The following is an 11870-nucleotide window of genomic DNA, read 5'->3' as shown; positions in this document are numbered from 1 at the left end:
CGGGGCGAGAGGAAAGAAGAAGGACTGGGAGCTGGTTGAGGTTGGTTGACGTTGTCCATCTCGTCATGAACTCAGCCACTCGCTGGGCGCCGGATAAGAGCCCAGGAGCGACGTGTGCCCGTGCCTGCCGCGGCCGCTAGCCCCGACCCCAGCATCTCCACCCACATGCGTCACGTCCTAGTGCGGCTTAACAGACAATAATTCACAAGAGTCACAACACGCCCTGTGACTCAATTCACCGTCGCTGTGACTATATCACGCCTCTGCGTCGCTCCATCTAGCTCCACACACGCAATTGACGCACCATGCCCGCTTTCCGCCCCTCCCCCGCCGCTCTACGAAGCTTGCGCCGCTGCTACTCTACTTCACCAGCTGCACCTCCGACATCGCCATTCGCGCCGCGCCATCTCCTGTCCATAGCAGATCTCACGCCCGCCGAGCTGACTACACTCGTCCAAAATGCGCACCAACACAAGACGGCCATCAAGCAGACGGGAGAGGTGCCGCATTCGATGCGCGGGGCACTCGCAGGCAAGACCGTCGCAATGACCTTCAGCAAACGGAGTACCCGCACAAGGGTGTCGACCGAAGGCGCCATCGCGGCTTTTGGAGGCTCACCCATGTTCCTAGGCAAGGACGACATACAGCTGGGTGTATGGCAGAGCCTGCTACTTGCACCTTACCTGCTGACGCGACAATTCTAGGTCAACGAATCCCTCTACGACACTTCGCTCGTCCTCTCCAGCATGACCGCCGCAATCGTAGCCCGCGTAGGTCCTCACTCTGACGTCGCCGACCTCGCCAAGCACTCGAGCGTCCCCGTCATAAACGCCCTCTCCGACCTCTACCACCCCCTCCAGATCATCGCCGACTTGCTGACCATGGCCGAAATATACCCTTCCACATCCTCTACCTCTCTCGGCCTAGAGGGTCTGAAGATTGCATGGATAGGAGATGCGAACAATGTCCTTTTTGATCTAGCCATTGGTGCAACAAAGCTAGGCATCGATATCGCCGTCGCAACCCCCGCTGGCTACGAGATTCCCAAGGCCATGCGTGAAGTCATCTCCCATGCCGCGCAAACGTCTCCCCACCCAGGCAAACTCTTCGAAACCAACACGCCCGAAGAAGCCATCAAGAATGCAGATATCCTCGTGACAGACACTTGGGTATCCATGGGCCAGGAAGAGGAGACTGCCAAGCGCCTCAAAGCCTTCTCCGGCTTCCAGATCACCTCTGAACTGGCGAAACGTGGCGGCGCCAAGGACAACTGGAGCTTCATGCATTGCCTACCCAGGCATCCCGAGGAGGTTGCTGATGAGGTCTTTTACGGGCCGAGGAGTGTCGTGTTCAAGGAGGCAGAGAACAGGTTATGGGCAGCCATTTCTGCGCTGGAAGCCTTCGTTGTGAACAAGGGAAACATTCAGTGACTAGATCCATGGTTCGAATGAACAAAGCTTCTTGATATCTATGATGAATCCATACCAAGCGATTGCATCAGCTAGCCGAGACACCCTACGGATTACTCTCTTTTCTTCTCGTCTTTGCCGTCCTTTCCATCTTCACTGCCCTCTTCATTGCCGTTTCTGTCTTTCAATCCTTCTACACCCTTTCCCCAAGCCCCAGCCTTCTTGCCCCACGTCATCATACCCCAGGCATGTGTCCAGCTGAATTTGGGCGGAGCATCAGGATGTGTGCGGAAGGGACTTGCACCATGCTTGAACATGTCCTCCATCTCCTTCTGACGGTCCTTTTCAACTTCGTCTTTGGACAAAATCTTTGTGTTAGGCGGAAGTGACTCCGGCGACGGCGCTGGACAAGGTTTTGACGTAACAGAAGCCCTTTCCCAGTGTCTTGATTCAAGAGGAAGAGGCCTCCACCATGGCGTCGCCTCGTCAGCCGCAGCAGAAAAGCGATCCCACCACCTCCCTGAACACATTTCCCAAATCCGACTTTCCGCCCTCTTGACAGCAAACTTCTCATCTTCACCTGTCAAACCCCCTATATTAGCAAAGTCGGGAGACCCAGGACCAAATTTCCGCTCGTCTGTGAAAGAAGTTCCTGCCTGGCGGGAGCGATTTGGTGGATCATCTTCTAGTGCGTCTTCGGATAGACTATCGCCAGAATAGGACGAGATGTTCGGTCTGAAGGGTGAATTGAGATCTTGGTAAATCTCTGAATATGTCTCTGGGTATACGGCGTCATTGTCTAGTGTCTCTTGTCCTGGTTCCGCCGTAGATGGTCGGGATGGAAAGAAAATTCCATCGGGACCTGCAGCCGCCGTCATCATCAATCTACATCTTGCTTCGTACATGGCGTCGAGCAAAGTGATGAGCCGTCTTGCTTCGCTCTTCATCAGTAAGCCCATGACAGGTACATCGGTGACGATGAAGGTATGGTATGTAGATGCTAAAGTGATGTAGTCTGCTGGACCTAAGACTGCGCCGCAGAGCTCAGCAAAAGTGAAGAATGCCACACCATTATACTGAGCAGGAATCTCGAGGGGCCGGTTGTAGACCGTGAGGGTCGCGGGCTCCCAAGGGACCGGGTATTCGCGATTCGTTGCGCGCTCGACGAGAGAGTTGAAAGATTCGCCAAACTCTATCATCGTCTCTGTAGTGATGGGCTGAATGAGGTAGTTCTTTGGAAGAAAAGATGAAGTCTCCATGGCTTCGGGGGCTGTATCTCGCGGTGCACTGGAAGGATCTGTAGTACCCATTGCCTCGACTGTCGAGGTTGCAGTGGCGTTGGCAGCAACGGTTTCGGATGCTGGCATCTGCACACTATCTCTTCTCCCCTCCTGTTCTTCGCTTTCAATCTTCCGATAATCTTTCTTCCCTTCCATTTCCCAAACTTCGCATCTCGCCCTAAGCACCTCCAAGAACGCGGCGAACTCTCCCATCTGGCCAGCCCCATCATCTCTCCTCGTATACGAGCTCTTGCTCATACTCCATCCTAACCGGCTAAGGCGAGTAACAGGACGCGAAAACTCCATACCCGCGGCTTTGGCCAACTCTTCTGGCATGCGGTTGCTGGTCGCAATGAGTACGCCACCAAGCTGGAAGAACGACGTCATGAGATTGGACAGAATCTTGCTAGCAGCGCGATCTGGCAATTGAAACTCATCCAAGAAGAGGATGGGAGACTTCTCGATAAGGTCGCGTGCCACGAGAAGTAGAGAATACTCATCGTGAGCGGTCCCAGGTCCTGCCACTAGTGATCTCGACATTCGCAGTTGCTCCAGACGCGAGATGGTATCGAGCATGAAGGTATTGAAGTGCCATCGCCGCTTCTTGCGGTTTGGTAGACAATCTTGGAAGAGATCTATCAGCATACTCTTTCCGGTACCAACTTCGCCGTGGAGCATGAGGCCTTTGGGACTTTGCAGTTGCATGGCCTCATCGTGGCTAGTCAGAACACGTGTCAATGCTTTGGAGTCTCTTTGGTCTTTTTGCGCAAGTAAAGACGTCCACACGCCCCTTCTACCGAAGCGGTTGACGTGTGAGTCTGTTGATGATGACGATGCATCTTGGCCCGCATCGACAGCTCGTGTAAGTTGTTGAAGCCTCTTGGAGTATTCTACAGTCGGTTCATAGTCGATCAACCTGTCATAGAGCTTCTGTAAATGTAATGCTGCGTTCAGTTTTAGTACATGCTCGACGCTAGTGTTGTCTAAATGGTAGACGTCATACCGAGACGATGCTGAGCTGGATCAGGTCGGATCTTCTGTGTAGCAATGAGACTGCGATAGAGCACCAAAGGGTTGGTGATCGTAACACCGGTGGAAGGCATTGGTAGTCATTGGTTGAAGAAACGAAAGTCTATGTGGCAGGATGTTTGAAGTCGACATGGCCGAGGTGATCTGCCCCGACTTTCGACTAGACTGCAATCGGCGCTAGCGCTTTTTGGGAAGTGCCGATGGATGGGCAGGCAACGCGCCATCAAAAGAGGCGAGGTTGAGAAACAGAACAATTATCCCAATAATTGCTATCAACGCCGGCAAGATGCAACATGGTATCGCGCTTAGAGTACAGTTCAATCAAATGCTTGTAACGCCGGGAGACCACGCATCGGCTATCTTTTTGACCTCTTGGATGAACTTGCGACTTGTGATCTGTGTCGAACCGATCCTATGTTCGGCATTTGCTGTAACTGGGGAGTGCTCATCTGGATCGTAGAACCTACACAGTAGAACCAGAAATTAGTATGCGTCTTGTTCGCACATGGTCCTGGATCGTCTTACGGGTTCCTCAATAGCTTGATGTAAGCTGTCTGCAACGCCCTGAAAGCCTGATGGATATTAGAGATTGCCCGAGATATAGAGCTTTGATCGTACAGGTTTCATGTCCGCATCTCGTAGCCCAACAGCAGTCGCGGTCTTGCTGTCGAGAGCTGTAGCTGGCCTGCCTTCCATGTCGACAACGATGACGAACTTGACTCCGGTGTTGGTGAGCCAGCCATACATTGCTAACCTCTCGTCTACAGCTTGAAGAAGTCCAAAATCCTGGTCTGCTGTTTTGTGCGGTAGACGAGCTTCGAAGATATCCAGACATGAGGAAAGAAGGAACTGGAACTCTAGTGGTGCCCTCTCCTCAGCCGGAAAGAGAGAGATATGCAGTGGATTATTCTGTAACAATGGTCAACTCTATCTAGATTGAAATCGTACACCAGGTGTACTGACGTGCTTGCCAATTACGCCTATACAAGCGATAGAGGGGACCTGAGGACAGTCGTCAGCTCATACTGTAAGTCCTGGAAACTTACGCCCCTTACCCGGCCTGACATTCTGTATACGATATCACCGGTTTAGACAGATCTGGTGGATCTGGGACGTGTATGCGGAGTAGTCTGGCCGACGTAGACCGAAAGGGTGATGGAGGGAGGCGCGATCGCCGCCTAACCTATCAGATGGCACCAAAATCGACGACTAATCGATTTCCGCCAAGCATTTTGCTGCACCTACCTCATCGATGAACTTCGCGACTCCTCGACCGCCACCCCACATCTTGCCTCTCCACTCCTTCACTTACGCCCTTCCTTCCTGTTCGTCGCAATAATGTTTTCGACAACAAGGTCTGCGGCCTCAATGGCTCTACGAGGTGTGTCCCCGCCACCCCGAAAGCTCGCAGTCTCCCGGAACTAATAACATGGGCAGCCAAACCCGCGACGGCACTGATGCCATTCCGCGCCGGAAGCGCTGCTTTCCTCTCCTCGAGCTCTTCGGACAGGGCTACGACTATGAAAACGCCCGCAACTATCCCCGGCAACCCTGGGACGCCACCCCCGATGAAGTCCGCGCGAGTAGAGGTGCCATTGCCGAGTCAGGAGGGAAAGAAGGGGGCTATGCAATACGCATTGTATGTCATGACTTGCCACCTTTTTTTGGGGGGGGAAAGAGACGAGGGCGACGGGAAGGAATGACTGCAGGGGCATACGCTAACGTGCGATAATAGGACGACACTCGACCAAGTAGCCAACTGGGCCCGTCAGAGTTCCCTATGGCCCATGACTTTCGGTCTCGCATGCTGCGCCGTCGAGATGATGCACTTGTCCACCCCACGATACGATCAGGATCGTCTCGGTATCATTTTCCGTGCCTCGCCCCGACAGTCCGATGTCATGATCGTAGCTGGAACCCTCACAAACAAGATGGCGCCCGCGCTGCGACAGGTCTACGACCAGATGCCTGACCCCCGGTGGGTTATTTCCATGGGCAGCTGCGCAAACGGAGGAGGATACTACCACTACAGCTACTCGGTCACAAGAGGATGTGACAGGATTGTACCAGTAGACATCTACGTGCCTGGATGCCCTCCCACTGCCGAGGCGCTCATGTACGGAATCTTCCAGCTGCAGAAGAAGATGAGGCATACCAAGATCACCAGGATGTGGTACAGGAAGTAGAGGGTATGGGTTTGTGTGGTCTATTTTGATGGTCGTTTTATCTGCGAGTTTGAGGGAGCAGATTCCTCTTGTACAAATCGATCTTCTATATGCATAGTCTATATCAAGTCTAAGGTGTCATGGTGGTGTTACGCCGTTTTGCCAAGTCCAAACATCTTGACCGAATTCTTCCAAGCACTAGACATCTGTCAGCTCCTTCTCATCGCCTGTGTTGAGACAAAAAGTGGTGGACTCACGCGTCGCAGACCTCCTCCACGGTAACTTCCTTGATCTTTGCAATCGCATATGCCACGTGTGGTATTGTAGCCGGCTCGTTGCGGCCCTTGACCATCATACCTTTGGCGAACTTCTCCTTCTTGACCGCCTTGGGTAACGGAGGCGCGTCTTGCAAATACTTGGCTGATGCATGACTGGGTCGCATCTCGCACCATGGACCGTCAGTCTCAATCTGCAGGCGCTCAAGCGGTATTTGTTTAACCACCGCGATATTCTCGTCAGCTAAGCAACTGAGTTAGTGCTATATTATGTAGATAAGTGTATAGTATCGGTAACTAAAGCAGTAATGGCTATGGAGTACTTACTTTTCATGCTGCATCCGTTGACTCCAATGTCAAAACCCAAGCCAACAAGACGCTGCATCTCCTCGGCTGTGCCAGTAAAGCTATGAACCAAACCTCGTTTCGGCAGTTGATCCAGTTTCGCGGTCAAGAGCTTCTCAAAGTCTTCGCTCGCGGCTCGCGAATGTAAAAACAGTGGTAGCTGGACCTCAATTGCAATCGCCAGCTGTGCCTCAAAGTACTTCAACTGCGGCTCCTTTGGCGTTAGAAACAGGCGGTCATAATCAAGACCTATCTCTCCAAAAGCAACTGCATATCCTGCTTCCTTGGCCTCAAGCGCAAGGGTTTTCAGCGCAGAGAGCAGTTCAGACGAGCCTCCAGGGTGCGTGTCGAACTGTTTTGCTGAGCAAGGATGTACACCAATCGTTGCATAGCACAGCCCTGGGTGCGCTTTCGCTATTTCGACAGCATGTTTGGATTCCTCGAGATCGGAACCTGTTACCATGAACTTCTTGCATCCAGCATCGACGGCTCGCTGTATGACGTCTTCGAAATCATCTTCGTGACGCTTAGTGCCGTGATATTCACCACGGTATATCGGATCCGTGAAGTTGATACCGATCTAGGGCAGGTTAGACGTAGGATGTGGCGGGAAAGTGAGATGCGAACCAACATCGATGTACTTGAGTTGAGGGGCTTCCGTCGTCATCTTGATGGTTTCGGAGGGTTTTTGATATGTAAAGGAGGTACTGTCTGATATTGATGTCGGTCTTGTAAGCATCTCGAGGTCAGTAAAGAATTAGAGTAATGACGCACGTGTAAAATTGCTCAACAGGGGTGGGATGAAGCTAGAAGGACGCAGTATAGGACATCGACTCGAGGTATGAACTGAAGCACGATATCTCAAGGCTTGCATGGGCTTCAGTAACATGAATGAAACTGGTAGATGGAATATGATGCTCACTGGTTGATCGTTGCTACCTCAAGCATATGTGACTAAGCCGTTTTAGGTTTAGGTTCGATGCTGGCATCTCTCGCACAGCCACTCTCTTTCACGACTGCATCTCTTTGCGCATCCAGTCATCACTGTAAATCAGGGCAGCATCTTGTATCAATACTGAACGGTCATCCGGGGACATCCACGTAGGAGGCGAACCAACAAGGCAAGGCTTAGTCTCGTGAGTAGCCAGCTGCACTCGGCGTCACTCGAGACGATTTCGTGCACTTGCGCGCTTTCTTAGGTGTTGTGTAAAGCACCTGTGAACGCAATCGATACAACAATGGAGAATTTATGGCATCTTCGTCGCGTGGCGGATAACGCTGCAAAGGCCTGTTGGATATGCTACAAGCCATCTACCAGTGTACTTATTACCCCTAGCAACAAGGTATGGAGGATTGACCTGATAGGCTGTAACACTCTGTGCTAATTCGCTAAAAGGATTTCTTTTACATCTGTCCTGGGCACTTATCTGACAAAGGCTTTTGTCAACCAGAAGCTGATGAAGCAAAGAGGATCGCAGACCAGAAGAAGCAAGATGAGCTGGATCGCGAGATTGAGGCTGTAAAAAAAGAATACGAGGAGAAGCAGAAGCTCAAGCGTGAGAAGCGAAAAGGAAAAGATAAGGACAAGGATAAAGAGAAAGAGAAGGAGACCAAGGGCAAAGAAGAGGAAGAGGACAAACAGGACGAGAAGGCCAAAGATGACAAAGCATGTAGCATATGGTATACCTTGCTGGCTAGGCTAACTTAAATGTAGATCAAAGAGCTCTCGAAGACCAAAGATCAAAATCTGGCTGAGCTTGGTCCTCGCATATATCAGCTCAACAAGTAAGGCCACTCCTACAAACTCCTTATTTGAGTTAGGCATGTTGACTTTGCACAGGAACTTCTATCAAATGCGCCTGGACAAGCTGCGGAATGCTGAGATTGCTAAACGAAACCGCGAACGACTGAACAACCCTGCAAACTTTCCGTCAGTACCTAGCGGGAATCCGTAGGCGCATGACATGTCCCAACATCGACAACGGTTGTACTATAGTAGCCATGGACCAGTGACTGCTCCCGTCACTCCAAGGGCTTCCTCTTCTTCCCTCACCTAGAAGCAGGCGGCAATTACTTAGGCGAGCGGTAACGGGACTTACGACCGCCGACTATACATCCTTCGAAAACAACGCGGTCAGCATTTAGCGGCCGGTTCAAAGCCCATGCTTACCGAATGTCATACGTGTCACACATGGCCATCCTGTTTATAGTTATGTCCGAACTAAGTCCTAGGCACTTTGGTACCCTTTGACAAAGGACATCGTTCACTAACATCCTGACCGACATGTTCGAATGCCTTGATCCGCTAAATGAATATTCCTCTCGCTAAGTGCACTCAAATTCTGCAGACATGCTCGTAGAATTCACCTGAGGACATCTTGCTTGTGTAAACTGTTGCGGGAGTGGCTTGGAAGCTTATATTACTGCAGCAGTTCCCCTACCGATCCACAGGTCTGTGTTATGCAAGACCACATGGTCGATTTCAACTTTCCCTATTCGGACTGGAAACCTTTTGTAATCCGTTTTGAACAAGGCCTCAAGGATGGATTAGGCCATATGGCTGTTGCATTCGGTATGATTGTGAGTGAGTCATTTGGTGGACTACCCGGTTGGCCTATTACGGCCGTAGTCGTTCTCACCTGCGGGGTTCTGAGCACCTTAGTCTGTCCCAGCGTTACTAACAGGATATGTAGCAAGCTGCGGTACTTCGCAAGTTTGGTGCAGCAGTGAGCCATTGGCCATCTTGACCGTCTCCGAGATCGGCCTTTGCTGGAATAAGTACGGATATATCGCTGCATCGCTAAGCAGGCTTGGCCAAGGATACTCTGTGCCGCAATCGATGACTCAGAAGATAACTTCACCCTAGTGACAGTGTGAATGCTCTCTACGGAATGGACTGGAATAGGTCCACACCTCGTTGCTCAACATCGTAGCGCATCCTACCTTCTCGCCCTCTCGCTTATCTCCACATACCATTTGTCACTATATCGCACATACTGAGTCATCCCATACGCGTGCCAACGACATCGATAAGCATCTTGGCAACGTACTATCTAAGGAAAGATGCCCTTTCAACAACGGTCACTGTACCAAGGATCGCAGCAGGCTGATGACTTGGGTGCACATGCAACCAGGAAAATGCCCAACAGTACGTCTTTCGAAGGGAAGGGATTTCTACAGAGGCTTACAGTCATCTGTGATCTTCCAACGTACTAAGCTTCCGAAGCGCTGATGCTGTTCATGCTTGATACTTGCAGCCAGACATCGATGCTCTTCTGTGGATCTGTCACCACACCATTTGACCTTTTCATATCTACCACTGAGTCGATATCTAATCTCTCCGCACTACCTGTAGCTCGACGCTCATACAGCGGCACAGGCCGTCTAGCGGCCGCCACTAAATCCGCCCTACGACCAGTCTGCTCCTCGTGATGCTGATGGTCAGCATTCTCGGGTAATCAGGCGAACAACACGTCAAACCTTGTTCCGAAGGACCGACTAAACAGCAAGCCTCGCTACAGACCTGGGCGCGTCAGCATCGTCCCGCGCATGTACACGGACACCGCGACACATAATATCACTTACCGCATCACATGCATGCAAGCGGCTTCACATCTCCGCTCCATAACCTAGTTGACTTGACATATCGTGTATACTGTAATCGCTTACATGTCCCCGCATGTATGATCATAACAGCGCACCTTCTAATTGTAGCATAGTTAGTTAGATGCGTAAAGAGCAAGGCCGATAAGCATCTTGTGACACCTGCCCACCTCAAGCCTCACCACAGGGAAGTTTCACGATTCTGCAGCCACATCGTCTCTGGGTCACCGGGTCTCCACTGTTGCTGCGGTTCAGGCGTCCAAGGGAAAAGCTTTTGCGAGACCGATTCTGCGGCCGGGTCAATGTCAGCGTCAGCACTTGCCTGAAGGCAGTACTTTGTGTGCACAGTGCCTTCGAATACAACAGCCGCTTACCTTCAGTTCTCATTGGTTGTATTGCAACATGTCAACTGCCACGCTATGTGTTCGCAGATCTCACCGACCCTAGTACTGAGGAGTAATATATGCACCCAAAACCGAGATTTAGATCTTGCTAATAAGCGTCGATCTGAACTTCTGTACACCGTTCACGACGGTTTGTGTCGGGGCTTTCTGATTTCAGTGCGACGTGCAGATTGTGATGCGGTCATCAACTTTAGAGCATGCTGCTAGGAGAGTTGTAGCACGTACCGAAGCAATTTCACAAGCCTAAAACAATATTACCTGATAGGATTCCATCCAAGGAAGGTTCTTTGGTCAGGGGTCCAAGATGCGGTTCTGGAAGTCGGTGTTCAAGTCTTAAAACTCCCTCGCTCGTCAAGATGAACGTGCATTTGCTTCCCTTTAAAGACTGTCTATCCGTCGTTACGTCTCTTCTGTCTACCTCCCTCTTTATCACAAAAGACATACTCATGACCATATCCATAATTACAACCATCATAACCCACTCCAAACAATGCACCATCATCAACCAATCATCAAAAACATGACAATATACGGTAGTCGGCGATTACACCCCAATCTAGTGCTCACTGCTCACTGCTCACCCCAATCCACGTGAGCTCAACCTCTTTCGAAACAACTTACCCCACGTTTCGCATGTTTTGTGTTATGTCAGATTACAGATACCATCGCGTGTCGCGCCGAAACGAGAGATTTTCTGTGGGGTCGGAGAAATTAACATAAACGTAAGAAGGGGCTACACCGAGTTCTGTGAGTCTGCGTCAGCGCTACTGGAGGGCGCATATTTGTGTTTTTTGCCAGTGATGACCTGATGTACGTGCTGATGGTTTCTCGAGGACTCGTTGCGCTCAGACTGTCGTGTATGTGAGTTTGTGTTTATGTTGCTAAGATAGATTGCATACCAGCAGCTTAGGATCTGGAAATAGTGCCACTCTTCGATTGCGTCTCCTTGAAGGATTCAGGTCGCCATATGCTCAGTGAAACGGTGATTCCAGATGAGGTAAATTGGGTGAAGCCGTGGTAAGGTATGCATAACTGGGAGCTGAAATGATGGATTATCAAATTTGTCCAGGTGTTCTGCATCCGTGCACAAATCAAAAGATATCGTCTTCCAGGATGCATGTCCATCGTCGTTCTTCCATGCTGCTCATACAATCTCAATGAATTACACATACGCGCGAGCAGAACATGGTGTTAGCGATGGCTTTTCGTACGTGTCATGTGCTCGAACGAAGTAACGTCATCGCCTCCGAGGTATACATGAGTTTCGGAGATAACACCACAAAAACATCCGTTTGCTGACGGTATACGTACGCGTGTGCTTTCGCTCATGCCATTACCTAGTCCATATGTACGTGCTTTG

At 50.8% G+C, this 11870-nt stretch overlaps 7 protein-coding genes across 7 annotated transcripts; 3 read left to right on the top strand and 4 right to left on the bottom strand.

Annotated features, from left to right (window-relative positions):
- Window positions 1–305: 305 nt before the first annotated feature.
- CC77DRAFT_940672 (ornithine carbamoyltransferase) lies at window positions 306–1430 on the top strand (the record flags this gene model as incomplete). Its single annotated transcript, XM_018534742.1, has 2 exons — window positions 306–653; window positions 705–1430. 2 exons carry the CDS (start codon window positions 306–308, stop codon window positions 1428–1430), a joined length of 1074 nt encoding a protein of 357 aa, XP_018383687.1.
- A 46-nt stretch (window positions 1431–1476) lies between these two features.
- CC77DRAFT_221862 (mitochondrial ATPase) lies at window positions 1477–4015 on the bottom strand. The gene is made up of 2 exons (XM_018530718.1): window positions 3693–4015; window positions 1477–3633 (listed from the first exon to the last, which is right to left on the bottom strand). Exons 1-2 carry the CDS (start codon window positions 3790–3792, stop codon window positions 1523–1525), a joined length of 2211 nt encoding a protein of 736 aa, XP_018383686.1. The 5' UTR covers window positions 3793–4015; the 3' UTR covers window positions 1477–1522.
- A 24-nt stretch (window positions 4016–4039) lies between these two features.
- On the bottom strand, window positions 4040–4785 carry CC77DRAFT_1032955 (Sedlin; the record flags this gene model as incomplete). The annotated part of the gene is made up of 5 exons (XM_018526773.1): window positions 4040–4181; window positions 4244–4290; window positions 4337–4627; window positions 4682–4720; window positions 4774–4785. 5 exons carry the CDS (start codon window positions 4783–4785, stop codon window positions 4040–4042), a joined length of 531 nt encoding a protein of 176 aa, XP_018383685.1.
- A 226-nt stretch (window positions 4786–5011) lies between these two features.
- On the top strand, window positions 5012–6079 carry CC77DRAFT_1022474 (NADH-quinone oxidoreductase). Its single transcript, XM_018525475.1, has 3 exons — window positions 5012–5099; window positions 5156–5357; window positions 5454–6079. Exons 1-3 carry the CDS (start codon window positions 5087–5089, stop codon window positions 5902–5904), a joined length of 666 nt encoding a protein of 221 aa, XP_018383684.1. The 5' UTR covers window positions 5012–5086; the 3' UTR covers window positions 5905–6079.
- CC77DRAFT_220416 (deoxyribonuclease tatD) lies at window positions 5969–7541 on the bottom strand. The gene is made up of 4 exons (XM_018530716.1): window positions 7131–7541; window positions 6486–7083; window positions 6141–6402; window positions 5969–6081 (listed from the first exon to the last, which is right to left on the bottom strand). Exons 1-4 carry the CDS (start codon window positions 7134–7136, stop codon window positions 6033–6035), a joined length of 915 nt encoding a protein of 304 aa, XP_018383683.1. The 5' UTR covers window positions 7137–7541; the 3' UTR covers window positions 5969–6032.
- A 185-nt stretch (window positions 7542–7726) lies between these two features.
- On the top strand, window positions 7727–8702 carry CC77DRAFT_1022472 (DUF1742-domain-containing protein). The gene is made up of 4 exons (XM_018525474.1): window positions 7727–7846; window positions 7900–8169; window positions 8218–8288; window positions 8344–8702. The coding sequence occupies exons 1-4, from the start codon at window positions 7742–7744 to the stop codon at window positions 8456–8458; spliced, it is 561 nt and encodes a 186-aa protein (XP_018383682.1). The 5' UTR covers window positions 7727–7741; the 3' UTR covers window positions 8459–8702.
- A 2153-nt stretch (window positions 8703–10855) lies between these two features.
- On the bottom strand, window positions 10856–11485 carry CC77DRAFT_993754 (hypothetical protein; the record flags this gene model as incomplete). The annotated part of the gene is made up of 1 exon (XM_018536423.1): window positions 10856–11485. A coding segment is annotated over exon 1 (156 nt), but the record flags the coding sequence as incomplete, so codon positions are not given.
- Window positions 11486–11870: the final 385 nt, after the last annotated feature.

The sequence above is a fragment of the Alternaria alternata genome (genome assembly GCF_001642055.1).
Source record: "Alternaria alternata strain SRC1lrK2f unplaced genomic scaffold CC77scaffold_16, whole genome shotgun sequence".
Taxonomy (NCBI): domain Eukaryota; kingdom Fungi; phylum Ascomycota; class Dothideomycetes; order Pleosporales; family Pleosporaceae; genus Alternaria; species Alternaria alternata.
Note: the sequence above shows the minus strand (reverse complement) of the source record. Positions and strands in the feature narration are given on the sequence as shown.

Excerpts from the sequence above, each read along its gene's own strand:
- CC77DRAFT_221862 (XM_018530718.1), bottom strand. The coding sequence starts at position 3,792 with ATGCCTTCCACCGGTGTTACGATCACCAACCCTTTGGTGCTCTATCGC. Across the intron at positions 3,634-3,692 it reads TCCAGCTCAGCATCGTCTCG|CATTACATTTACAGAAGCTC; the intron begins GTATGACGTCTA and ends AACTGAACGCAG.
- CC77DRAFT_1022474 (XM_018525475.1), top strand. Across the intron at positions 5,358-5,453 it reads GGGGCTATGCAATACGCATT|GACGACACTCGACCAAGTAG; the intron begins GTATGTCATGAC and ends GTGCGATAATAG.
- CC77DRAFT_220416 (XM_018530716.1), bottom strand. Across the intron at positions 6,403-6,485 it reads CAACGGATGCAGCATGAAAA|CTGACGAGAATATCGCGGTG; the intron begins GTAAGTACTCCA and ends TCAGTTGCTTAG. Across the intron at positions 6,082-6,140 it reads GTGGAGGAGGTCTGCGACGC|TGCTTGGAAGAATTCGGTCA; the intron begins GTGAGTCCACCA and ends ACAGATGTCTAG.
- CC77DRAFT_1022472 (XM_018525474.1), top strand. The coding sequence starts at position 7,742 with ATGGAGAATTTATGGCATCTTCGTCGCGTGGCGGATAACGCTGCAAAG. Across the intron at positions 7,847-7,899 it reads TTATTACCCCTAGCAACAAG|GATTTCTTTTACATCTGTCC; the intron begins GTATGGAGGATT and ends ATTCGCTAAAAG. Across the intron at positions 8,289-8,343 it reads CGCATATATCAGCTCAACAA|GAACTTCTATCAAATGCGCC; the intron begins GTAAGGCCACTC and ends GACTTTGCACAG.